Raw genomic sequence first — 27,190 nt, 5'->3', positions numbered from 1 at the left:
ATACAGCGATCTGGAACAGACATACTCATCCCGCATACAGCGATCTAGGACAGACATACTCACAGCGCTGCCAATATTGAGAAAGGCTTAAAAAAGTCACGGTATAAAAAACTGTAGAATTCAATAGGGAAGTGGAGGCAGACTTGACTAAGCACTGTTGTAAAGCTAAGAGTTGAAGAACTTGGAGTTAAAAGAGGGCAATTCATTATTATCACCAATTGGCATAAATGTTTTATGATGCCTATACAATGGATCAATGTCACACAGGAGTCAGGAGATGACCAATAATCAGTGAAACCAAAAGAGGACATGGACCCGTGTATTCTGGGTTGCCGCAAAGACTTCTGCATCCGCAGTGCAGTGCAGTATAGTGCGTGCGTGTGTGTGTGCGTGCGTGTGTGTGTATGGTCGACGTCACTTCGCTACAGTCTGCGGAGAAGCCTGAGAGCAAGCGAGCAGTAGCTTACTTCCTCGATCGACGGAATCACAGACGAGAAACTGAAGGGAAGACAAGAACAAGAAAACTCACGAAACAAGAAATAATCCACACGTTTGCAAGACGAGGTAAGTCAACGGAAAATGACTTTCGGTCATTCGGCCAATTGAGGAAATATATTTTTGTAACTTTTTTCGGTTTTGTTGCGTTTTGCAACCTAGTTTGAGAAGTTTTTCAGGGTTGATTATTGAATGCTTAAATAGCTTTTATACTTTTTACTAGTAGTTGCACTTGCGTGAATAGCGTACTAGTATTTCGAGTACTAGCCTACAACTGTAATGTTATCTGTTGTTTATGGCGGGCACTGACATGCGCCACATTCCAGATAAAAAAAATTACACAGTAACCTACAGTTTCATGACGTGCAAGAGACGAATGAATCCTTCAAGAGAACGTTGGCCTTGACGAATACTTCAAATGTTTCTAAACTGTAAACGCCGGGGTCTTTTTATGAACAGACTGTCATTGAAATCCAGACTTTTCTCAATTATGAGACATCAAGAAACTATTATTTTCTATTTGTAGAAAAGAGTGATGATACTGTACATAATAGCCTACCTTGCTTCCAAAGCGCTCTGGAGTTTCTCAAGATCACGACACGTTGAATTGATGTCTGTGCCCAGTGAGAAGGCATTGATGGAGAAACCGTTTTAAAGGCATCCACTTATCAACACTGTTCAATTCATTTCCCAATTACTTTACATTTCATGACCAATTCTGCATGTTTGTTGTTGGCTAATAACTGTTGAAATGAAAGGTACTTGACTGTGAAACTTTGGTCCCCCGGGGCCCTTTTGTATGCAGGTTTGCTTGCTAAGGGAATCCCCCTTTCATGTTGCATTGTGAGTCACCACTGGGCCCAATCACAATGCCTACTGGATTTGGTGAAGCACATTCACATCCAACTAACAGTGCAAAGATGAAACAAGAAGGAGACATGATCTCTGCACACCCAGCTGTTGACCAACTTGAACTGATCAGATGATGATGTTGAAGACACTGATCTCATTCTTCTCAAAAGGAAGTGTGTGTGTGTGTGTGTGTGTGTGTGTGCGTGTGTGTGTGTGTGTTCCGGTGCATGGAGTAAATGGACTCTTTAATATCTTATTCCGTTGTGTCCCACTATAAAGACTGGACTGATCATCGTGTTGCAGCCTCCATCACAGAGGGTGATCAGCTTTATCCATACGCTTCACTTTCATTGCCTGGAGTGTTGCCCATTGTGTGAGTGTGCGTGCGTGTTTATTTGCGCTGCTCAACAATCAGAAGATCATACCCCGACTGGAACATTGTTCAGCTCACTAGCTGCATGGCTTTGGCTGTGACTGCACTGGAGATGTTATGTCATAGATTAACAGGCTGAATAGTGGTCACTTTGAATGGCCCCATTAGATTTTGAGTTATGAGTCTGTGTAAGAAGGCCTGTAGTCATTACCGCTCGCTCTCCGTTCATCCATCTCTCCCTCTCTCCCTTCATCTCGGTCTCTCTGTTAGATCATAAGTATTTGTTCTCGCCCGTTGGTTTGGTGACAGACTTCAACTTTATAGGATCAATTGCACTATAGATGGTAACACAAAAGGTGGACGGGGACATATATATATTTTTATCAGGTCAGATGAACACTCCAAACAGCCTACCAGACCGCTCTGAGGCGTCCGCATGGTCCTAAAGCACACCCTGGCTTCGTTTTGGATCACATTTTAATGATAAAACTGGGGGGGGGGGGGACAAATGCAATTTCAGAATGTGGGGGGGGGACAAATGCAATTTCAGAATGTGGGGGGACATGTCCCAAGTGAAAATTGTACAGTACACTACTGGCCCAGTAGCCTTGAGTTACGAAGGAGGAGATTAGAGTCCAGGTCCTCTACAGTCTACTACAGGTCTTGTCTCCTGCAGGGTCTACTAGAAGTGGTCTGCTGTGAAAGAAATAACCATGACTGCCATAGATCGTATGAGCTTGTTCCAGGACTGCTGTCTCACTAGTGTGTGTGTGTGTGTGTGTCAGAGGGGTTATTTAAGCTTGTGTGACGGTCTCTCAGCTATAATAAGTGTTTGTCTCTGTGTATGGTGTGTGTGCTTGCATGTCTACTAGCATGAGTCTACCGTTGTTGCGTTGTTTGATCTCCACAGGGTGATGATGCAATGATGCTTCACTTCCCTGTCCAGATCTGTATTCTCTACATAAAAGTTTGGACTAACACACAGTTTCACACTCCGCCCACACATGCGCTCACGCACGCACGCACGCACGCACGCACGCAAGCAGACACACTATTAGTGTTCGGTTTAAAGCTGGAATCCACATTAGGTGAAACAGCGCCAATGGTCGCCCCAGGCGCATTTGTTACTGTTTTTGTTTTGTTTATGGAAGGAGGAAAGGAGCATCCAGCATATTGGTAAAACAAAAATGGAATATAAACTCTGTTTTCCCACATGTGCAATGATGTCCAATGGGGAAGAACTGTCTTTGTTGTGATATCGCAAATGGACATGGCAGTTTCACTGCTAATGAGTCCAGCTTTAAGACCCACGTGATTTGATAGGATGTGTGATGCTTATTTATCACAGTTTCGTTGTGTGCTGTAATAGAATCCTCTACAGCCTTGTAAATACACCTGGCTACCCATGGCTGACTAGTAACTTACATGTTTCCAGTCTGCGCTAGTCATTTACCAAAAAGCTCTGCCACAGTTTGCCAGGCTAATGATGGCCAGTGTACTGTAGCACAGCTGTGTGATGTCATTGTCTGAGGTGCTGTCAGTCAGCTGTCTGTGAGTCAGAAGGGGATGATGTGTGAATGCATGACTGCATTGGGACAATATGCATATGTTTATTCAACACAGTTGCTGTGATTCACTAGATTGTCATACTATAAACAAACAAAGTGTTTGGAGAGGGAGGTGGACAGTGGACACAGGCGATGGGAGAGGAGGAAGAAAGAAAGCGATATGGAAAGGAATATGAGCTCACAGCCAGGCTCATTGCTACCACATACAGAGAGAGAGAGAGAACCGGCTGGTGGACAAGATTATAGTGCTGAGCGATTAACCGAAATATCAGTTATTTTTAGTTTTTTAAACAACTAATTGACCAACCTATTTGAATTCCATTTAGTTCGTTTTTTTAATGTGAGCTCAATGTGCACACTGCGCTGCACCTTTTCTGGAGATAAATTAGATCATGCCAGAACTGTGTGATATAGTAGTGAGTTGTAGTTTCCAACAGGCCAATGTTTTACATAGTTTAGCGCAGAAAACATCAGAATTAACTACAATGACCATAATCCATTTTGCGTCTACTTGTACGGTCTGAGTTTATTTTACTCCTGCTACGTAAGAGACAGAAGGATGTGCGATCAAGAGGATACATAGCAGAGCAGTTTACACACGCTCACCCATCACTCACATGCTACTGATGTACAGAGTAGTTTACACACGCTCACCCATCACTCACATGCTACTGATGTACAGAGCAGTTTACACACGCTCACCCCTCACTCACATGCTACTGATGTACAGAGCAGTTTACACACGCTCACCCATCACTCACATGCTACTGATGTACAGAGCAGTTTACACACGCTCACCCATCACTCACATGCTACTGATGTACAGAGCAGTTTACACACGCTCACCCATCACTCACATGCTACTGATGTACAGAGCAGTTTACACACGCTCACCCATCACTCACATGCTACTGATGTACAGAGCAGTTTACACACGCTCACCCATCACTCACATGCTACTGATGTACAGAGCAGTTTACACACGCTCACCCATCACTCACATGCTACTGATGTACAGAGCAGTTTACACACGCTCACCCATCACTCACATGCTACTGATGTACAGAGCAGTTTACACACGCTCACCCATCACTCACATGCTACTGATGTGCAGAGCAGTTTACACACGCTCACCCATCACTCACATGCTACTGATGTACAGAGCAGTTTACACACGCTCACCCATCACTCACATGCTACTGATGTACAGAGCAGTTTACACACGCTCACCCATCACTCACATGCTACTGATGTACAGAGCAGTTTACACACGCTCACCCATCACTCACATTCTACTGATGTACAGAGCAGTTTACACACGCTCACCCCTCACTCACATGCTACTGATGTACAGAGCAGTTTACACACGCTCACCCCTCACTCACATGCTACTGATGTACAGAGCAGTTTACACACGCTCACCCATCACTCACATGCTACTGATGTACAGAGTAGTTTACACACGCTCACCCATCACTCACATGCTACTGATGTACAGAGCAGTTTACACACGCTCACCCCTCACTCACATGCTACTGATGTACAGAGCAGTTTCTTCGTGGGGTATCTCTACCTGAAAATACATGATCTAAGTGATTGCTGGTAGGTTTTCAACAGTCATAAAAGTATGCTTTATTTACTTTGAATAACTAATAAAATAGTGATTTTGTCAGACAGCATAGACAGCAGGTGTACAGAGATGAGATGATGAGATGAGATGAGATGAGATGACTTGGAATGAAATAATAAAGTCAGCAAATAAAACAAATGTAATATGCACAACAACTGAAATATTTTATTAAAATAAAGTCATGTCAATAAGTGATGGTTAATAAGTGATAAGCAGTAATGGTAACTACCATCATGGGACTTTTATTCATTGTTTTATTCTGTGTTGTTGCAGCATTCAATCCACATAATGCATAGAGCATTTCATGTTTTAAAAAATGATCGGGCCTTCTGAGTGGCACAGCGGTCTAAGGCACTGCATCACAGTGCTAGAGGTGTCACTACAGACCTGGGTTTGATCCCAGGCTGTATCATAACTGGCCGTGATCGGGAGTCCTATAGGGCGGTGCACAATTGTCCCAGTGTCGTCCAGGTTAGGGGAGGGTTTGGCCGGGGAGGGGGGTTTACTTGGCTCATCGCGCTCTAGTGACTCCTTGTGGCAGGCCGGGCACTTGCAGGTTGACCTTGGTCGTCAGTTGAACGGTGTTTCCTTCCGATACATTGGTGCGGCTGGCACCAATATCTGATTGCCTGGTAACACACACACACACACACACACACAGTTTATTATTGATCAACACCCGGAATCATCACAGCTCAAAGCTTGAACACATCGACTCCTGCTTTAATACATGCTGAATGTCATTCCTCTGTCTGTCATTTTTCTGTCCTCTCTTACTTTTTCTCTTTTTTCTTTCCTTGTTTTTGCCATCATTTCTTTGTCTTCTGACATATTTTTGACGTGTATGGGTGGTGGTGTAAAGCTGGGGAACAGAAACACAGGAATGTTGTTGAGGAGCCCTCTTTAGACTTTGGACTTGTTGAGACTTGCTCCCTCCCAGGATGCAGGGAAATACCTTCAGTACCAGAGCTACAGTACACTCAGAGAGAATCACAGAGATCACACACACACATTCTTCAACACCTGCTACTATCATTTCACACCATACACACATTCTCACTGACAAAATTATAAATGAAGCTGTTCTTGACCGAAGTGCTTAAATGCCATGTTTTCTGTGTTCCTATTGTAGGCTATGTGTGTGTGTTGGTTTGGATTAGGGTTCTTCTAATGTGAGATTGAACCATCAGAGTTTAAGTTGAACCTAAGGTAAGGTTAAAGTCAAGTGGATGTGAGATATGTGAGAAGGGCGTTGACTCAGCTCCGTTTCTCATTCGTAGGTTTAGGCCTATGTCACAGAAAGAGTTTCTGTTTGTTAAGGTGACTCAGAATATCTTTATTTCTCATACACACCCATACTCTCACTCGCTAACTAGACTCACTCACTCACTCACGCACGCACGCACACTCACTGACACACGCACGCACACACACACTATCCCACATACGCACTCACACACACACACAAATATACTCACTCACATAAATAGTGGCTGGTTGCACCACGGGTGGCTGGTTGCACCTTAATTGGGGAGGACGGGCTCATAGTGATGGCTGGAATGGAATTAATGGAATGGTATCAAACACATAAGAGTAAATACATAGTTTTACCTTCGCTAAGAACACAAAATCTACTTAAGATTTCCCATCCTAGATAAAGCAGATACATTTTCTTTCCATAGTTGAGTTAAATGAACTTTGTTATTCACTATTAACCATTTATAACTTGTTAACTGTTAATACATAGAACCATTACTGTAAAATGAATAGCTCTATGTGTTTGATGCCATTCCATTGACTCCATTCCAGACATTACTATGTGCCGTCCTCCCCTCACCAGCCTCCTGTAATATACACACATATGGATACATACAGTACCAGTCAAAAGTTTGGACACACCTACTCATTCAAGGGTCCTTTATTTTTGTTTATTTTCTACATTGCAGAATAATAGTGAATAGATCAAACTGAAATATCACATATGGAATCATGTAGTAACCAAAAGAGTGTTCAACAAATCAAAATATATTTTATATTTGAGATTCTTCAAAGTAGCCACCCTTTTCCTTGATGACAGCTTTGCACACTCTTGGCATTCTCTCAACCAGCTTCACCTGGAATGCTTTTCCAACTGTCTTGAAGGAGTTCCCACATATCCTCAGCACTTGTTGGCTATTTTTCTTTCCCTCTGCGGTCCAACTCATCCCAAACCATCTCAATTGGGTTGAGGTCAGATGATTGTGGAGGCCAGGTCATATGATGCAGCACTCCATCACTCTACTTGGTCAAATAGCCCTTACACAATCTGAGGATGTGTTTTGGGTCATTGTCCTGTTGAAAAACATATGATAGTCCCACTAAGCACAAACCAGATGGGATGGCGTATCGCTGTAGAATGCTCTGATAACCATGCTGGTTAAGTGTGCCTTGAATTCTAAATAAATCACTGACGGTGTCACCAGCAAAGCATCCCCAACCATCACACCTCCTCCCCCATGCTTCACAGTGGGAACCACACATGAGCTGATCATCCATTCACCTACTCTGTGTCTCACAGAGACACGATAGTTGGAACAAAAAATCTCCAATTTGGTCTCATCAGACCAAAGGACAGATCTCCACCGGTCTAATGTCCATTGCTCGTGTTTCTTGGCCCAAGCAAGTCTCTTCTTATTGATGGCCTTGAGTAGTGGTTTCTTTGCAGCAATTTGACCATGAAGGCCTGATTCACACAGTCTCCTTTGAACAGTTGATGTTGAGATGTGTCTGTTACTTGAACTCTGTGATGCATTTATTTGGGCTGCAATTTCTGAGGCTGGTAACTCTGATGACTTATCCTCTGCAGCAGAGGTAACTCTGGGTCTTCCTTTCCTGTGGTGGTCGTTGTGAGAGACGGTTAACTGTAATGAACTTATCCTCTGCAGCAGAGGTAACTCTGGGTCTTTCCTGTGGCGGTCCTCATGAGAGTCAGTTTCATCATAGTGCTTTGGTGGTTTTTGCAACTGCACTTGAAGAAACTTTCAAAGTTCTTGAAATTTTCCCGACTTTTTTTTTTTTGACCTTCATGTCTTAAAGTAATGATGGTCATTTTCCTTTGCTTATTTTAGCTTGCCATCATATGGACTTGGTCTTTTATAACGACACAAGGCGAGACCCAGATGTAGACACGGGAGGCAGATGGTTTGAGCTCTGGTATTTATTATAATCCAAGGAGTAGGCAAAAGGCAGGTTGGGGACAGGCGAGAGTTCATAACCAGGTCAGAGTCCAAAACGATACAGGGCAGCAGACAGGCGGGCTCAGAGCCAGGACAGGCGAGAGTTCATAACCAGGTCAGAGTCCAAAACGATACAGGGCAGCAGGCAGGCTCGAGGTCAGGGGCAAGCAGAATGGTCAGGCAGGCGGGCTCAGAGCCAGGACAGGCGAGAGTTCATAACCAGGTCAGAGTCCAAAACGATACAGGGCAGCAGGCAGGCTCGAGGTCAGGGGCAGGCAGAATGGTCAGGCAGGCGGGCTCAGAGCCAGGACAGGCGAGAGTTCATAACCAGGTCAGAGTCCAAAACGATACAGGGCAGCAGGCAGGCTCGAGGTCAGGGGCAGGCAGAATGGTCAGGCAGGCGGGCTCAGAGCCAGGACAGGCGAGAGTTCATAACCAGGTCAGAGTCCAAAACGATACAGGGCAGCAGGCAGGCTCGAGGTCAAGGGCAGGCAGAATGGTCAGGCAGGCGGGCTCAGAGCCAGGACAGGCGAGAGTTCATAACCAGGTCAGAGTCCAAAACGATACAGGGCAGCAGGCAGGCTCGAGGTCAAGGGCAGGCAGAATGGTCAGGCAGGCGGGCTCAGAGCCAGGACAGGCGAGAGTTCATAACCAGGTCAGAGTCCAAAACGATACAGGGCAGCAGGCAGGCTCGAGGTCAAGGGCAGGCAGAATGGTCAGGCAGGCGGGCTCAGAGCCAGGACAGGCAAGGGTCAGAACCATGAGGACGAGAAAAACAGGCTGCAATAAAACAGCTGGATTGACTTGAGCTAGGAGAAAAAACGCTGGTTCACTTGACAAACAAGACAAACTGGCACAGACAGACAGAAAACACAGGTATAAATATACAGGGAATAATGGGGAAGATGGGCGGCACCTGGGGGGGTGGAGACAAGCACAAGGACGGTTGAAACGGATCAGGTTGTGACACTTTTACCAAATAGGGCTATACTCTGTATACCACCCCTACCTTGTCAAAACACAATTGATTCGCTCAAACGCATTAAGAAGGAAAGAAATTCCACAAATTAACTTTTATCAAAGCACACCACATGAAGCTGGTTGAGAGAATGCCAAGAGTGTGCAAAGCTGTCATCAAGGCAAAGGGTGGCTACTTTGAAGAATCTCAACTATAAAATATATTTTGATTTCTTTAACACTTTTTTTGGTAACTACATGATTCTATATGTGTTATTTCATAGTTTTGATGTCTTCACTATTATTTTACAATGTAGAAAATTGTAAAATAAAGAAAAACCCTCAAATGAGTAGGTGTGTCCAAACTTTTGACTCATGAAACAATGAATGAAACAATTATCCACATTAGTAGCATGTGACTGATGCTGGTGGATGTGTGTGTTTGCATGCGCGTGCCTGCGTGCGTGTGTGCATACCCCTCATAACAGATGGTGATGTTACTGAATCACGGCTGTCATGTGCGTATGAACAGGAGGCTGAGTGACGGACATGTCACTGCAAATATGTTGCCGTGGTTACATTCTGCTTGGCCATGTCTTTGAACAGGTGGCCCAGTGACACATCACCATGGCGCCCTTCTTGCGGATTGCCTTCAACTCCTACGACCTGGGTGTGCTGTCTCCGCTGGCCCCTTCTGATCCCCCCTTCTGTGCCATCAAGATGAAGGAGGCCCTCACCACCGGTGAGAATCTGACTATTACTGTAGTTATTACTGTGTTATAGTAGGACTATTTTAGTTCCATTGTCCCATAGAATCACATTGTAACCTGTAACCAGTGTGGTACAGATGTGCAAATTTTTTGATTGTTACACAAGAGTATGAAAAATCAGTCTCTTATCTTATCTTTTTAACCTTTATCTAACCTTTCTCTCTCCTTCCCCCTCTTTCCCTCCTTCTCTCCAGAGCGTGGTAAGACCCTGGTTCAGAGGAAGCCCACCATGTTCCCAGCCTGGAAGGCCAGCTTCGACGCCCACATCTACGAGGGGCGTGTCTTGCAGGTGCTGCTGATGAAGACTGCCGAGGAGCCATTGGCCGAGGTCACAGTGGGCGTGTCCGTCCTTGCCGAGCGCTGCAAAAAGGGCAACGGCCGTGCTGAATTTTGGGTAGGAGGTCTGCAGTCGGATTCTCTACCTTCCTGCCTGAATTATGTGTCTAATTTACAGATTGTTTGTGTTCAGGTGGACCTGCAGCCCTCAGGGAAGGTGATGATGGCAGTGCAGTTCTTCTTGGAGGGAGCAACTGATACAGGTGAGAGTCAGGAGACAAAGCCCACCTCTCTTCTTCTCATCCTCCACTTTTCCCTTCCTACCTGGCCTGTTTTGAATGTATCTTTTATGTGATGTTTGTCACACTGAAGCCTTCTGTCTGTTCCCTTGGTTCTCATCTGTTCACTGCACTTACTTCTTGAATACAGACAGAGCAGACAGCACAGCACACACATTCTTGCAGTCATGTACAGGTCTTGTATATGAATCCCGGTTTTCTAAACATAGTTCTCTATTCTTGGCTTTCCTATATAAGGTTTTGCCTGTTTTCTCATACTAACAGTGGACCAGGCACTCCAAATGTTGTCCCTACTGTTCCTAACGTTACATTCATGTTTCTAAATTGTAGCGCTTCACTGACACTTCTCTCCCTGTCACCCATAGAGGGCAAGCTGCCCACGAAGGAGGAGGAAGGGGGGCCCACCATAAACCGCAGGCGAGGAGCCATCAAACAGGCCAAGATCCACGAGGTCAAATGTCACGAGTTCATCGCCACCTTCTTCAGACAGCCCACCTTCTGCTCCGTCTGCAGAGAGTTTGTCTGGTCAGTTATTCAGTCTGTCCAGCCATCTGGCTCTTACTCCTATTATCTGTTCGCTTTTTGCTAACAGAAGTGATTCAATATTTACCCATTTTAATATCGGTTCCATTCATCTAATTTAAGTGGCAACGTCTTGGTCGGTCTACTTCATGCTGAGAGACTGAGTGGGGAGATAATATTAGATAATGTCTTAGTAATCTCCTCCTATCTCAAATCAAATCAAATGTATTTATATAGCCCTTCGTACATCAGCTGATATCTCAAAGTGCTGTACAGAAACCCAGCCTAAAACCCCAAACAGCAAGCAATGCAGGTGTCCTATCTATCTAACTTTAGACTTAGGGTTGGTGGCTAAGGAAGTGGGTCAGAAATCCTGCATTGTGTGGAAATACCAGCACAACATTTAGCAGTGTATTTGCAAAATCAGCACCGCTTACACTGCTAGTAATTTATTTTCAAGTGCTGTAGTGTGTTGTGTTCTACTAGAATAGGTGGTGTCTGTAGAGACGGTGACAGAGTCTCCGTTTGCTGCTGTATAAACAGTGCTCAACTGTCAGCTACAGTCACAACCACAATTATTGGCAACCTTGATAAAGATTAGCAAAACATACTGTACACTCTTAGAAAAAAAGGCTTCCAAAAGACTTCTTGTCTCCATAGGAGAACCCTTTTTGGTTCCAAGTAGAACCCTTTTGGGTTTCATATGGAACCCAATGTGGAAAGGGTTCTATGTAGAAACCAAAAGGGCACTTCAAAGGGTTCACTCTTTTACAGTAGGTTGTAGATAGCACCTTTTTTTTCTAAGAGTGTATAAAATCAACAGCATACAAATACTGAGCTGTATTGTATGCTCCAAAAAATACTAATACAACTGCTCTGAGAAAAAGATGGCTATCAAAATTATTGGCACCCCTGTTTTCAATACTTTGTGCACCCTCCCCTAGCAAAAATAGCGGCACTTAGCCTTGTTCTATAATGTTTTATGGGATTGAAGAACACATTGGGAGGGATGTTAGTCCATTCCTCCATACAGCATCTTTCCAGATCCTTGATATTCTTCGGTCTGCGCATATGGACTGCCCAACAAGGCCCCATGACCAGTGGAAGCAAAACAGCCTCATGTGGAAGCAAAACAGCCCCATAACATCAATATACCATATTTTACAGTAGGCATGCAGTTATTTTCTGCATATGCATCCTTCTTTCAAGGCCAAACCCACCACTGGTGTGTGTGGCCAAAGAGCTCTATTTGTGTCTCATCTGACCATAGCACCTGGTTCTAATCCAAGTGCCAATGGCGTTTACCAAACTCTAGGCGTTTACATTTGTTGGTTTCTCTCAATAAAGGCTTTTCTATGGCAACCTTTCCAAATAGTCTATTGGCATGGAGGTGGCGTCTAATTCTAGATTTGGAGACTTGGCAACCCCAGGATGTGACCAAGTTCTGTAATTCTCCAACTGTTGCCATTGCTCTTTTCTTTGCCTCCCAAACCATCTTCCTCACTGTGCGTGGGGACGAGATACACGTGGGTCCACTTCCAGGCAAGTAATCCACTGTTTCAGTGGTTATAAACTTCTTCATTGTTTCCCTAATAGTGGTAAGCTGTATATTTGTTTGTTTTTTTCAGTCTGTTTTTTTTGTACACATTGCCTGATTTTATGAAAGTCAAAAACCATTTGTCTCTTTTCATTAGCGAGTTCTTTGCCTATCCCCATGGTGATGGATGACAAGTGGACCAACTTCTTTAACCCCAGTGAAACAGGAAGCCCTGAAAGGCCACAAACAGTTCCTTAAGCAGAAATTCACTTCAAACAAAGCTGAATGTTAATGCAGATTCAATTTTGTTCGATTTTATTCATGAGAATCGTTAGGGCTGCCAATAATTCTGCCAAGTATCTTTTTTTTAGATTTTATTTTATGACTAAAAAAAGTTTTTTCTCCGAGCAATTGTATTAGTATGAAATAATATAATTTCCCCATATTTTTTGCATACAAAATAGCTCAGTATTTATGTTCTTTATTTTATACAATCTTCTTTGCTCGTCTTTATCAAGGCTGCCAATAATTTTGGTTGTGACTGTACAGTATGTACTCCATTCTCACTTTATCTCCTTTCATCATCAGCACAACACCTAATCATTAGGTGATCATCATCTTCACTGGCCCTCCATAGTCTCTCACTCCTATACCTTTGTATTCTACAGGGGCCTCAACAAGCAAGGCTACAAGTGCAGACGTAAGTGTACAATAACATGGACAACCTACTGCTATACAAACCACTGCACACAACATCATAGATACACATTATAAACACTGTAGTTATGACCACTCCCACACTGCAGGGCAGACTATACAGCACTACCAGTGACTTTCATATCTGCCTGTATGAACGGTGCTCACCTGCCATCAATATACTCCATATCCCTTCTCTCCCAGAATGCAATGCAGCCATCCACAAGAAATGCATCGACAAGATCATTGGCAGGTGTACGGGCACGGCCGCCAACAGCCGGGAGACTGTGGTACGTTGGGACTACTTATTCATTCATTGATTAGGACATTTCCTTATTTACTTGTCCTGTGTCAGTCCAACGTGGAGTTTTCTCCCTCTCCCTGCAACCGTGAGTGTGAGTATCATTCCAGTTTATCTAATCTGTTTAGTTAGGCTATTACATGTTATTCACTGATTATACAAAACGTTAACTACACCTGCTCTTTCCATGACATAGACTGACCAGGTGAAAGCTATGATCCCTTATTGATGTCACTTGGTAAATCTATTTCAGTGTAGATGAAAGGGAGAAGACAGGTTAAAGATGGATTTTTAAGCCTTGAGACAGTTGAGACATGGATTGCGTGTGTGTGCCATTCAGAGAGTGAATGGGAAAAAATAAAGAAATGTAAGTCCCTTTGAATGGGGTATGGTTGTAATCAAATTTTAATCAATCAAATGTATTTATGAAGCCCTTTTTACATCAGCCAATGTCACAAAGTGCTGTACAGAAACCCAGCTTAAACCCCAAGCAGCAGCAATGCAGGTGTAGAAGCACGGTGGCTAGGAAAAACTCCCTAGAAAGTCAGGAATCTAAGAAGAAACCTAGAGAGGAACCAGGCTCTGAGGGGTGGCCAATTCTCTTGTGGCTGTGCCGGGTGGAGATTATAACAGAACATGGCCAAGATGTTCATATGTTCATAGATGACCAGCAGGGTCAGATAATAATAATCACAGTGGTTGTAGAGGGTGCAACAGGTCAGCACCTCAGTGGTAAATATCAGTTGGCTTTTCATAGCCGATCATTCAGAGTTAGAGACAGCAGGTGCGGTAGAGAGAGAGTCCAAATCAGCAGGTCCGGGACAAGGTAGCACGTCTGGTGAACAGGTCAGGGTTCCATAGCCGCAGGCAGAACAGTTGAAACTGGAGCAGCAGCATGACCAGGTGGACTGGGGACAGCAAGGAGTTATCATGCCAGGTAGTCCTGAGGCATGGTCCTAGGGCTCAGGTTCTCAGAGAGAGAGAATTAGAGGGAGCATACTTAAATTTACACAGGACACCGGATAAGACATGAGAAATACTCAAGATACAACAGACTAATCCTAGCCCCCCGACACATACACTATTGCAGCATAAATACTGGAGGCTGAGACAGGAGGGGTCGGTGCCAGGTGCACAGGTTTTTGTCAAGAACTGCAACGCGGCTGGGGTTTTCATGCTCAACATTTTCCTGTGTGTTTCAAAAATGGTCCACCACCCAAAGGACATCCAGCCAACATCCATTTGGAATGTTTTCGACACCATGAGGGTGTACAGAGGGCAAAAGGGGGGATATAACTCAATATTAGGGAGGTGTTCCTAATGTTTGGTATACTCAGTGTATATGACTATGGTCAGTTACTGTGTCTTGTAAAAGACTCACGTATGGCCTTGTGTCAATTGAGAAGTCAGTAGTTCTCAATGATCTCCTCAGGGACCCCCAGCCGTTCCAGAGTTAGCACACCTGATTCAATTTGTTAATAAACACAATAATAACATCTATGGATTTTTTACAATATGATATGGCTATTACACCAACATAAATAAATAAACTCTCTGGTTCTACAAATAATCTTTGAGATTGAGAAAGGTTCTTTGTAGAACCATTCTCCATAAAAAAAGGGTTCTATATAACCCCAAAAAGGGTTGTAACCATAGCAGGGTTTCCTAAACTCGGTCCTGGGCCCCCCCTTGGTGCACTTTTCGTTTTTTTTGCCCTCACATTACACAGCTGATTCAAATAATCAAAGCTTGATGATTAGTTAATTATTTGAATCAGCTGTGTAGTGCACAGGCAAAAACAAAAATGTGCACCAAGGGGGGCCCAGGACCGAGTTTAGGAAACCCTGTTTTATAGAACATTAGGAAAGGGTTCTTTATAGCTCCATACAGATTATATTTAGAAACTTAAACATGTTTCTTTATAGAACCTTCAACAAAAGGTTCCATATAGCACCAAAATGTGTTCTGCTATGGTTACAGCCAAATAACCATTATTTGTAACTATATAGAACCATTTGTTTTTAGTGTGTAGCTGTGATGCCATTAGCTGTCGAAGTGTCATAGGGTCAGAGTCCAAACTAGCAGGCATCAATCAGACCTGCAACCAATCGGATGAGGTCCCCTCACATTCCAGTCAATATTAATCAATAGAGTGGACAAAAGAGCACAGATAACTGAGCTTAGTTACATTCAAAAGTGAGGGATTCTGCATTCACTCACACCTGAGGAGTGGTGAGAAGGGGCATGTTCTGAGTGAGAGAGGGGCTTAAATAAGGCCATCTGTAGACTAGAGATAGAGCAGGAGAGGAGACCAAGAGAAAGTGTGTCTGTCAGTCTGTGGCCTTCTAAGGAACCCCACGGACACTACTACAGGAAGCATCACACCACGGGATGCAAAACAAAAGGAGAGGGGGAGAGAGCATGGCAGGAGAGAGAGAGACAGAGAGAGGAAGAGAAATGGGGATGATGAGACAGGTGCGCAGGGCCATGAGGTACCCTCGCAGGCGGGTGTTTTGCCCCCAGTTGGTACCGATGGATCTGGGTGTTGATGAGTTGTGTGTGTGTCCATCACAGTTCCAGAAGGAGCGCTTTAAGATTGACATGCCACACCGCTTCAAGAACCACAACTACATGAGTCCCACCTTCTGTGACCACTGTGGCAGTCTGCTGTGGGGCCTGGTCAAACAGGGCCTCAAGTGTGAAGGTAAGGAGCTGTGTGTGTGCTGTGTCTGTTGTGTTTGTGTTGTCATTGTATTTACCTATACAGTATACTGTAACTCTTTCTATTCTCTTGTAGATTGTGCCATGAATGTGCATCATAAGTGTCAGGATAAAGTGGCCAACCTTTGTGGAATCAACCAGAAACTACTAGCTGAAGCGCTTACTCAAGTCAGCCAGGTAAGTGAGAGAGTTTGTTGTGTGTATGTGCAAGCGTGCAGGCATGTGGTCTGTGTGTCCCGTGTATGTGGACGTACGTTCTTGCAAGCAAAAGCAGTCATCTCGCTGTGATGTTCTCAGATGGATTTAGAGCTCTCAACATGTAAAAATACAAAATAATTTTGTGGAATTGAACAAGACCACTTTCTCTTGGTTACAGACAGCCAAAATCAATGTGTGCTTAAAGCTGAAGTTGCAATGAGTCAGCAGGCATTTGAATGGCGTCTCTGCGTTGCTCAGAGGACGATGGACAGAAAATGCGCTGTCGTCAGTTATATGAAATGGTGCCAATTTTGTACTGTCACTAAGTATGATCATATTTATTTTACAGTTATAAGACAGGTGAAATATTATAGTAAGTCAATTAGAATTAGATTGTTAGTATATTTAGAAATCATTTCAATTATTTAAATAATTTAAAGCCCTATTCCCGTACTTTTTTCAAAAGGAAAAAAGTCATACATGATTTTTCATATTTTCATATTTTTATCATGTTTGTACTGTGTAATTGAGCTTGTGTCCTCAAAAGTGACTGCACATCACCGATGTATACATTTTTTTACCAGAAAGGTGAGATTTGATTTGAATCTTTCTGGCAGTATAAGAATTGTTTGTATTTATTATGGATCCCCGTTAGCTTCTGCCAAGGCAGCATCTACTCTTCCTGGGGTCCAGCAACATTGGGGCAGTTATACATATTAAAAACATTACAATACATTCATAACAGATTGCTCAACATATTAAGTGTGTGCCCTCAGGCCTCTACTCTACTACCACTTATATATAACACTAAATCTATGTGTAAGGGTGTGTTTATTGCGTATGTTATTGTTTGTATGCATGTGTCTATCTTTGTGTTGCTTCAGAGTCCCCGCTGTTCCATAAGGTGTACTTGTATCTGTTTTTTTATCTGATTTTACTGCTGGCATCAGTTACTTGATGTGGAATAGAGCTCCATGTAGTCATGGCTCTATGTAGTACTGTGCGCCTCCCATAGTCTGTTCTGGACTTGGGGACTGTGAAGAGACCTCTTGTGGCATTTCTTGTGGGTTATGCATGGGTGTCCGAGCTGTGTGCCAGTAGTTTAAACAGATAGCTTGGTGCATTCAACATATCAATAGCACTCACAAATACAAGTAGTAAGGAAGTCATTCTCTCCTCCACTTTGAGCCAGGAGAGATTGACATGCATATTATTAATGTTAGCTCTATGTGTACATCCAAAGGCCAGCCATGCTTGAGAGTTGAAATAGTAGAATGCACAAGGTGCAATTTCGAAATTGGTTAGCGCATCATCAGTTCCTCTTGTCATGTTAGTCATTGCATACCATAAGAGAGGTATTACTTGTCAGAAATGTCCAGATCAAGTTTGGTACAGCAAATTGGCCAGTGTTACCTAGTGTTGATTTTTCAGTGTAACATTTCTAGTGTTGATTCAGGAGTTGTTGTCTAGTGGACGGGTGGGGTGTTGGGGTTGAGATTTGGGTTAGTGGGGTTGGGGTTGGTGGTGATGGCCCTTTCCCTGCCAGTGTAGGAAGTGGCCCCTTTTCCAGCACAGGTTGCAGCGGCGTGTTGAGATACAGTCTGAGGTGGGATGGATGTCTTTACAGATCTTACAGATGATGGCTGTGCAGGTTGCGGCCAGATGGCCCAGTTGGCCACAGTTCCTGCATAGCTTGGGCATGCTGTAGTAGTGGACAGAGCACCTGTTGTTCCCAAGTGTGATGGTTCTGGGGAGGTGTTGGACTCCGCCCACTCCATTTGATCTGGTCTTAACTGGACCAGCCATTTTCGTGCCCCAGTCCAGACATTGTTACCTTTCCTTCAAATCAAATCAAATGTATTTATATAGCCCTTCGTACATCAGCTGATATCTCAAAGTGCTGTACAGAAACCCAGCCTAAAACTCCAAACAGCAAGCAATGCAGGTGTAGAAGCACGGTGGCTAGGAAAAACTCCCTAGAAAGGCCAAAACCTAGGAAGAAACCTAGAGAGAAACCAGGCTAAGAGGGGTAGGCCAGTCCTCTTCTGGCTGTGCCGGGTGGAGATTATAACAGAACATGGCCAAGATGTTCAAATGTTCATAAATGACCAGCATGGTCAAATAATAATAATCACAGGCAGAACAGTTGAAACTGGAGCAGCAGCACGGCCAGGTGGACTGGGGACAGCAAGGAGTCATCATGCCAGGTAGTCCTGAGGCATGGTCATAGGGCTCAGGTTCTCAGAGAGAGAGAAAGAAAGAGAGAATTAGAGAGAGCATACTTAAATTCACACAGGACACCGGATAAGACAGGAGAAGTACTCCAGATATAACAAACTGACCCTAGCCCTCCGACACAAACTACTGCAGCATAAATACTGGAGGCTGAGACAGGAGGGGTCAGGAGACACTGTGGCCCCATCCGATGATACCCCCGGACAGGGCCAAACAGGAAGGATATAACCCCACCCACTTTGCCAAAGCACAGCCCCCACACCACTAGAGGGATATCTTCAACCACCAACTTACCATCCTGAGACACGGCCGAGTATAGCCCACAAAGATCTCCGCCACGGCACAACCCAAGGGGGGGCGCCAACCCAAACAGGAAGATCACATCAGTGACTCAACCCACTCAAGTGCTTCCGGGGTGTTGAGTGATCATGGACTAGGGGAACAGCACCAGCTGCGGTAAAGCCACTGCCAAATCAAATACAAGCGAGACAGATAGAAAAAGATGGTAGAGAGAGGGATACAACCCCAGGACATCCCCACCACACAGGGATGGGCATAATAAAGAGAAACCAGAGCTGTAACTAGTTACATTGTAGGTCCATTTATTTGGTTATTTCAAAATTCATTACATGTTAAAATGTCAAATCAAATTCAAAATAATAAACAATTCAAACAACAATCTGAGGAGCAAGCAGCCATGGAAGGTTGCCCGAGACCCAGAGGTCAATTGTGTCACTCCCCTGTGGTCCGCTCGCTCCTGTTGAAGGTCTGGTGTTTGGTCCCTCCTCGTCTGGTGCTGGGACTGGCCAATTGGTTCTGGATTGGTGCTGGGACTGGTGCTGGATCTGCAGAGGGGAGGAATGACAACCTGAGGAGCAAGCAGGCACACAAGGGAGCCCTAGATCCAGGGGTCAGTGATGGCATTCGCCTGTTGTCCGATCGCTCTGGGTGAAGGTCTGATGTTTAGCCCCCCCCTCCTCCCTCTTGTGGTGGTGGCTGGTTCCTGGTTGTGGGCTGGTGCCGGTTCTGTGAGCGCGATAGTGGGAGGTAGGGGTAGAGAGACATGAAGAGAGAGAGAAGTAGAGATTGTGTCCATCGGCCTTTTGGCTGGCTTGGAAAATGTACCGTTTCCATCAGACTTCACTCGCGTAGAAAAGTTGGATGGAAACATGGTTAGTGTTGATTTAAGACTGAAGACTTTGCTGTGTCAGTGGTGAAAAGGAAAGTGTTTTTATTTGCTTCTCCCTCTCATCACCCTTTTGTAAACATTTTCTCTCTCCATCTGTCGCCTGTATGTTTTTCAGAAATCCTCCTCTCGGCGCTCAGACCCAACCCTACCTGACCCAGATATAGGGGTCTATGAGGAAGTCATTAGGAACTCCATTGGTGGTCTGGATGGTCAGTGTGTGTTTGATTTTATGAACATATTTGATGATGATGTGTGATGTTAAATTCACTGAAATCAAGTTGGTGTAAATTGTTTGAAGACAAATATGTTTTTATATATACCCTTACAGAAAAAACACGATTTAACATGTGAAAACGTGTTTTTGAACACTCCACATGATCACTTGTGAAATTTGTGTGTTTTTTCCATAAGGGGTAATGTTAATTATAATAATGATGATGATAATGACGATTGGGATGATGACTTTATAATGAATGACCTGTGTGGGTTCCCCAGACGGCCCCTCCTATGCCAGGCTGTGGGAGGGCTCAAGCCCTCACCCCGCATCTCGCCTCACCCACCTGACACGCATCAACGTAGACAACTTTGTTTTTCACAAGGTCCTGGGCAAGGGCAGCTTTGGCAAGGTAAGCCTGGTACAGCAGACAGTCAGGATCCTAGAGCAGCACAGTTCACATACTGGACACCAGTAGACACAACAGACTTTATGGGACGATATTACCACCAATATAATATTTAAATCAGGTTCACCCCTCTTCTTTTGTTTTCTCTTGTCTTCTTCTCTTCTTTCCTTTATTCTGTTATTTTCCTCTCATGTTATTCCCCTTACTGTCCCCCACCCTTCTCTCCCCAGGTCCTGCTGGCAGAGTTGAAAGGTCAGGGGGAGTGGTTTGCGGTGAAGGCTCTGAAGAAAGACGTGGTTCTGATGGATGATGATGTGGAGTGTACCATGGTGGAGAAGAGAGTCCTGGCCCTGGCCTGGGACAACCCCTTCCTCACACACCTCTACTCCACCTTCCAGTCCAAGGTACGGACTCTAGCCCTACACACACTCCTTGGTCCTCTTACTGTGTGTCAATCTGGCTATTACAGCAACATATAGCAATGTGATGTGCTGAAGAGAAGCAAAAACACAACAGAAAGATTAGCCGTTGTTTTTTTTCTGATTAGCATTAGCAAAAGATAAGTGTCTACAAAAGCTGTCTCCAATAAGAAGTGATATAAACGCATAACAAACTCGCTTTCATAGCTTATTACACTACTACTGTACTGGGGACTATACATTATGTGTTATGATGCCTGACGTTGAGCGTGTTGTCCACAGGAACACTTGTTCTTTGTCATGGAGTATCTGAATGGAGGAGACCTGATGTTCCATATTCAGGAGAAGGGACGCTTTGACCTCTACAGGGCAACGTGAGTTTCACCTGTCAGAAACACTGATAGTGTATAGATTCAGATAGTTTGAGTGAGGTCAAACACAGAGGAGGTACAGAGTCTCGTTAATGTTGAGCTCTTCTGAGTGTGTATCTGAAACTGGATGTTAAACTAACTGGTGCTCAGTTTGGGATTATGGAGATGTTCAGTCCTCGGGAGCCTGTATAGCCTCTGTGCTCAGGACAGGTGAGATGAGGAGGCATTCACTTCGACACGGTTGATCCAGCATGGGCTAGACAGTTTCAGAGAGAGAGAGAGATATTCACCCTCTCGCTGTATTAATCATTAACCAATTGTGCGTGTGTTTGTTTGCACACCACACAAGCTGGCATCGCAGAATGGAGTCTTGGTTTGGTTTCTTGGACAGATTGGTAAACTGCTGAGTTTCCAATGAGTTTCACTATCTCAGAACATAATGAACCTGTATTCACTGACTGACCCTAACCTCTTAACCCAGTGGCACAGACACAGTGGGCCATGACTAAATCACACTTAAGACATTACAGTAAATACACACTGTTTCTTAAAAAGAGTTGCCTCTTCACCATTTGGCATGTATTGTGCTGTTCCCTCAGACACAGTGTGTGTGTGCGCGCGTGCGTGTCTACATGCATATGTATCATTGGCCACTTCAATAAATGGATCACTAGTCACTTTATACAATGCACTCTAAATAATGCCACTTTAATAATGTTTACATATCTTACATGACTCATATCACATGTAAACTCAGTAAAAAAAAAAAGTCCTCTCACTGTCAACTGCATTTATTTTCAGCAAACTTAACATGTTCATACAAATATTTACACATAACAAGATTCAACAACAGACATGTGACTAACAGAAATTGAATAATGTGTCCCTGAACAAAGGGGGTGTCAAAATCAAAAGTAACAGTCAGTATCTGGTGTGGCCACCAGCTGCATTAAGTACTACAGTGCATCTCCTCCTCATGGACCACCAGATTTGCCAGTTCTTGCTGTGAGATGTTACCCCACTCTTCCACCAAGGCACCTGCAAGTTCCCGGATATTTCTGGGGGGAATGGCCCTAGCCCTCACCCTCCAATCCAACAGGTCTCAGACGTGCTCAATGGGATTGAGATCCGGGCTCTTTGCTGGCCATGGCAGAACACTGACATTCCTGTCTTGCAGGAAATCACACACAGAACGAGCAGTATGGCTGGTGGCATTGTCATGCTGGAGGGTCATGTCAGGATGAGCCTGCAGGAAGGGTACCACATGTCTTCCCTGTAACGCACAGCGTTGAGATTGCCTGCAACGACAACAAGCTCAGTCCAATGATGCTGTGACACACCGCCCCAGACCATGACGGACCCTCCACCTCCAAATCGATCCCGCTCCAGAGTAGAGGCCTCGGTGTAACGCTCATTCCTTCGACGATAAACGCGAATCCGACCATCACCCCTGGTGAGACAGACAAAACCACGACTCGTCTGTGAAGAGCACTTTTTGCCAGTCCTGTCTGGTTCAGCGAGGGTCGGTTTGTGCCCATAGGCGACGTTGTTGCCGGTGATGTCTGGTGAGGACCTGCCTTACAACAGGCCTACAAGCCCTCAGTCCAGCCTCTCTCAGCCTATTGCGGACTGTTTGAGCACTGATGGAGGGATTGTGTTTTACTGGTGTAACTCGGGCAGTTGTTGCCATCCTGTACCTGTCCCACAGGTGTGATGTTCGGATGTACTGATCCTGTGCAGGTGTTGTTACATGTGGTCTGCCACTGCGAGGACGATCAGCTGTCCATCCTGTCTCCCTGTAGCGCTGTCTTAGGCGTCTCACAGTACAGACATTGGAATTTATTGCTCTGGCCACATCTGCAGTCCTCATGCCTCCTTGCAGCATGCCTAAGGCACGTTCACGCAGATGAGCAGGGACCCTGGGCATCTTTCTTTTGGTGTTTTTCAGAGTCAGTAGAAAGGCCTCTTTATTGTCCTAAGTTTTCATAACTGTGACCTTAATTGCCTACCGTCTGTAAGCTGTTAGAGTCTTAACGACCGTTCCACAGGTGCATGTTCATTAATTGTTTACGGTTCATTGAACAAGCATGGGAAACAGTGTTTAAACCCTTTACAATGAAGATCTGTGAAGTTATTTGGATTTTTACAAATTATCTTTGAAAGACAGGGTCCTGAAAAAGGGACGTTTATATACTGTATTTTATACCATCTACTGCACCTTGCCTATGCCGCTTGGCCATCTCTCATCCATATTCTTACATGTACATATTCTCATTCACCCCTAGATTTGTGTGTATTAGATAGTTGTTGGGGAATCGCTACAGTCGCAATAATATCTGCTAACCATGTGTATGTGAGAAATAAAGTTGGATTTGATTTGATTTAGTATACTATGGTATAAATACTATAGTATTCACTGTTGTGTTTTTTAAGACTTTATTGTAGTATTCACTGTGTTTTTTTGTGTTTTTAATATCCAATCTTTAAAAAATTGAGCTGCTGTCACGCCCTGACCTTAGATATCTCTGTTTTCTATATATTTTGGTTAGGTCAGGGTGTGTACTCTAGGTTTTTGTATGTCTAGGGTTTTTTGTATGTCTATGTTGGCGTGATATGGTTCCCAATCAGAGACAGCTGTTTATCGTTGTCTCTGATTGGGGATCATATTTAGGCAGGCCTTTTTCCTACTTTCTGGTGTGGGATCTGTTCTATGTTTAGTTGCCTGTCTGCATTATTCGTATAGCTTCACGTTTCGTTTGTGCTTGTTTGTTTTGTTTTGCTGAGTTTCGGTTTTATTAAAAACATGTGGAACTCATCTTTAGAACGAACGTGACAGCTCTACTACAGTATGCTGGGAAATCTGAAAATGATGAGCATGGTTTTGATGGGAATGTTTTACTCTCCACAAAGTAAAACTGACTCAATCACAATCTCACACTCAACACATGTTATTAACACCAACACTGTTTTTTTTTTAAAACCACTAGTGTTAATTTCACTCTTAGAGAGTTAATGTAACTCCTGAATCAACACTAGAATGTTACACTGAAAAATCAACACTAAGTAACACTGGCCAATTTGCTGTGTACTTGTTAGTGATTGTGAGAGTCAAGGGAGAAACCTGTCTGCACAAAATCCACTTCCTGTCAATCAATCAGTCTCTTAATCCTAATCTCTCCATCCATATCAAGGCCCAATCAGTTCCTCCACCCCAGAGGTGAAAAGAAAAGCAGGTCAGAGATCGGCTAATCCTTTAGCTGTGGCTAGGCTGGGGCCACTGGGCCAAGAGCATCTCTCAGGTTTCATTCATCCTTACAGTATGCAGCCATTGTTCAGCTGCCTCCTCTGTGTACCACTCTATACAAATGGCATCTTCAGTAATGCAGCTAGCTACACACTGGACTGGAGTCCTCAGGGACAGACAGCATTGTTCAGGGGCCAACTCAATAGGGAGATGGAGAGATAGAGTAGTACTCTGCTGCCAGCTAGCTGGACCTCTAGACTGTGTAGTGATGTTTAGATTTATTTTTCCTCCCTCCTTTCTTCTCTCCCTCCCTCCAGGTTCTACTCTGCTGAGATCATCTGTGGCCTTCAGTTTCTGCACTCCAAAGGGATCATTTACAGGTAAGTCACAAACACCATCATCGGCACTCTAATGTACACTCACTAACCACTCACTCAATCACATTACCATACAGATGAAAGAGAATGGCCAGAGCCCCTCCACCAAGGATTGATATAGTGATAGTGTCACATTGTGGGACAGTGAGTATGTGATTATTAGCTGTCATAACTCTAGTCAACCTCTCACCCTTTCCCCACCACACCTTTCTTCCCATCCTATCTTTCCTCCTACTCTCCCTTACTTGTTTTGTCTCTCTGCCCTCAGAGACCTGAAGTTGGACAATGTGATGTTGGATCATAGTGGTCACGTAAAGATAGCAGACTTTGGCATGTGTAAGGAGAACGTGTTTGGGGAGAACCAGGCTACAACCTTCTGTGGGACTCCTGACTACATCGCTCCAGAGGTATGGAACACAGACATATACATGGATGCGTTATCTCAAACTATTCCTATTCCTTATTTAGTACCCTGCTTTTGACCAGAGCCAGAGTAGTGCACTTAATAGGGAATAGGGTATTATTTGAAAAACTATCACTGTGAGGGTCTCACTATGATGATATCACTCACTGTGTCTTCCTGTCACTTTTAGATCCTGCTGGGTCAGAAGTACTCCTTCTCTGTGGACTGGTGGTCGTTTGGAGTGCTGCTATACGAGATGCTGATTGGCCAGTCCCCCTTCCATGGTGATGATGAGGACGAGCTGTTTGAGTCTATCCGTACAGACACGCCCCACTACCCTCGCTGGATCACCAAGGAGGCCAAGGACCTGATGGAGAGGGTCTGTATGCCCCCCCCATACAGTGTCCCAATTCTGCCGCTGAATTTGTTTCTCTCCTCCTTTGTGTGTTTTTATCCCTTTCTCACTGTGTTTCTCTCCTCCGCCCCTGCAGCTGTTTGAGAGAGACTCCACTCGCAGGCTAGGCATCGTGGGTAACATCCGTGTTCACCCCTTCTTCAAAACCATCAGCTGGTCTGCCCTCGAGAAAAGGGAGGTGGAACCCCCCTTCAGACCCAAAGTGGTACGGTCTAGACATGAGGTTTTATAGTGATGATATAGGACAGTTGTAATAGACCTACCACAATATAACATATTTGGGGTAGTTTCAAAGGGGAGAAGAGGCTGTCACTGACAGCCATTCGTGTATCAAGTCAAAGATCTACAGTAATTCAACTACTGAATGCTCTGTAGAAATCCGGCATGTGCTGTTTATTATTTGAATCATCACTTACTGTCTCCATCTATCATGTATCCTCTCTTCTGATTGGCATATCTCTTCTGCCAATCACAGAAAGCCCCAAATGACTGCAGCAACTTTGACAGGGAGTTCCTCAGTGAGAAGCCCCGCCTCTCCCATGGTGACAAGAACTTCATGGATTCCATGGACCAATCAGCTTTCGCTGGCTTCTCCTTCATCAACCCAGAGATGGAGCACCTCTTGGAAAAGTGACGGAGGGGTCTCTCAGCCAATCCCCATGCTCTTAGTTCTCAGTGACATCACTGGGGTCATAGGGGAAAGGTGAAGCCAGGATTACATTACTACTGTTTTAGGGTCACTTTGTCAAGGTGTCTTCATTCATGTGATCAAACCTTCAACTTGAGTGAGCTGTTCTACGTTCAGTATTTGTGACTGTAATAGAAACACAAGTTTCCTCTTCGGGTACTTACTTAGTGAAATGATAAGAGTTAAACTTATACAGGAATTGGCCTCTGTTGTACAGATAGGTGTTATTGTGTGCATGCTAGTGTCCAGGTGTACTAGGGGCCTTATATTTTAATGGTTGTGTGTGTGTGTGTGTGTGTGTGTGTGTGTGTGTGTGTGTGTGTGTGTGTGTGAGGAAATGGAAATGTCAATGCAGAGGGTTTTGTGTGAATGAGCTGTTTGCATGCATAAAGACCTCATACCAACACCAACCACCTCTCAATCTCAACAACCTCTGAATGTGTGTCACGTACTCTTGAAAGATTAACTGAATCAAAGTTCAGTTTGTCACTGCATGGGGAGCCCTTGCATCTACTAGCCAAGTACGAGGGAGTTGTGGTCTGTGTTTGCCATAACAAGACCAAGTTCAGACTGAGCAACTACAGGTATCCCTGCCATTCCATGTAGCGTCATCTGGGACAGGGACAGATTTGGTGTAAGTGAATAAGTGCTTATTGTGTATGATGCTATATGAATGTCTTTATTTGAGTGGTACTTAGCAAGATTCTGTATATAGATCTATATGTATATTGTTGTTGCGTATATTATTGGTGCGCTAAGGATTAGCTTTTTTTACTGTCTCCATTTTACATCTTAATAAAAAATCATCAACTCCCA

The 27,190-nt window shown here is 44.2% G+C and overlaps 1 protein-coding gene across 1 annotated transcript; it reads left to right on the top strand.

The window, feature by feature from the left end:
- prkcda (protein kinase C, delta a) lies at positions 1-27,190 on the top strand. Its single transcript, XM_021569252.3, has 18 exons — positions 1-564; positions 9,697-9,832; positions 10,055-10,254; positions 10,330-10,399; positions 10,801-10,960; positions 13,163-13,194; positions 13,395-13,480; positions 16,066-16,195; positions 16,289-16,389; positions 19,950-20,043; positions 20,330-20,460; positions 20,688-20,861; positions 21,159-21,250; positions 24,809-24,871; positions 25,137-25,275; positions 25,462-25,650; positions 25,763-25,891; positions 26,162-27,190. Exons 2-18 carry the CDS (start codon positions 9,718-9,720, stop codon positions 26,318-26,320), a joined length of 2,064 nt encoding a protein of 687 aa, XP_021424927.1. The 5' UTR covers positions 1-564; positions 9,697-9,717; the 3' UTR covers positions 26,321-27,190.

Source organism: Oncorhynchus mykiss, chromosome 17, assembly GCF_057628025.1.
Source record: "Oncorhynchus mykiss isolate SJ-2025 chromosome 17, ASM5762802v1, whole genome shotgun sequence".
NCBI lineage: Eukaryota > Metazoa > Chordata > Actinopteri > Salmoniformes > Salmonidae > Oncorhynchus > Oncorhynchus mykiss.
The sequence above is the reverse complement of the archived record's forward strand: the minus strand, read 5'-3'. Positions and strand labels throughout refer to the sequence as shown.

Coding starts and splice junctions, on each gene's coding strand:
- prkcda (XM_021569252.3), top strand. CDS start 9,718: ATGGCGCCCTTCTTGCGGATTGCCTTCAACTCCTACGACCTGGGTGTG. Junction 10,255..10,329: donor ACGGCCGTGCTGAATTTTGG/GTAGGAGGTCTG, acceptor GTTTGTGTTCAG/GTGGACCTGCAGCCCTCAGG. Junction 10,961..13,162: donor GTCTGCAGAGAGTTTGTCTG/GTCAGTTATTCA, acceptor TGTATTCTACAG/GGGCCTCAACAAGCAAGGCT.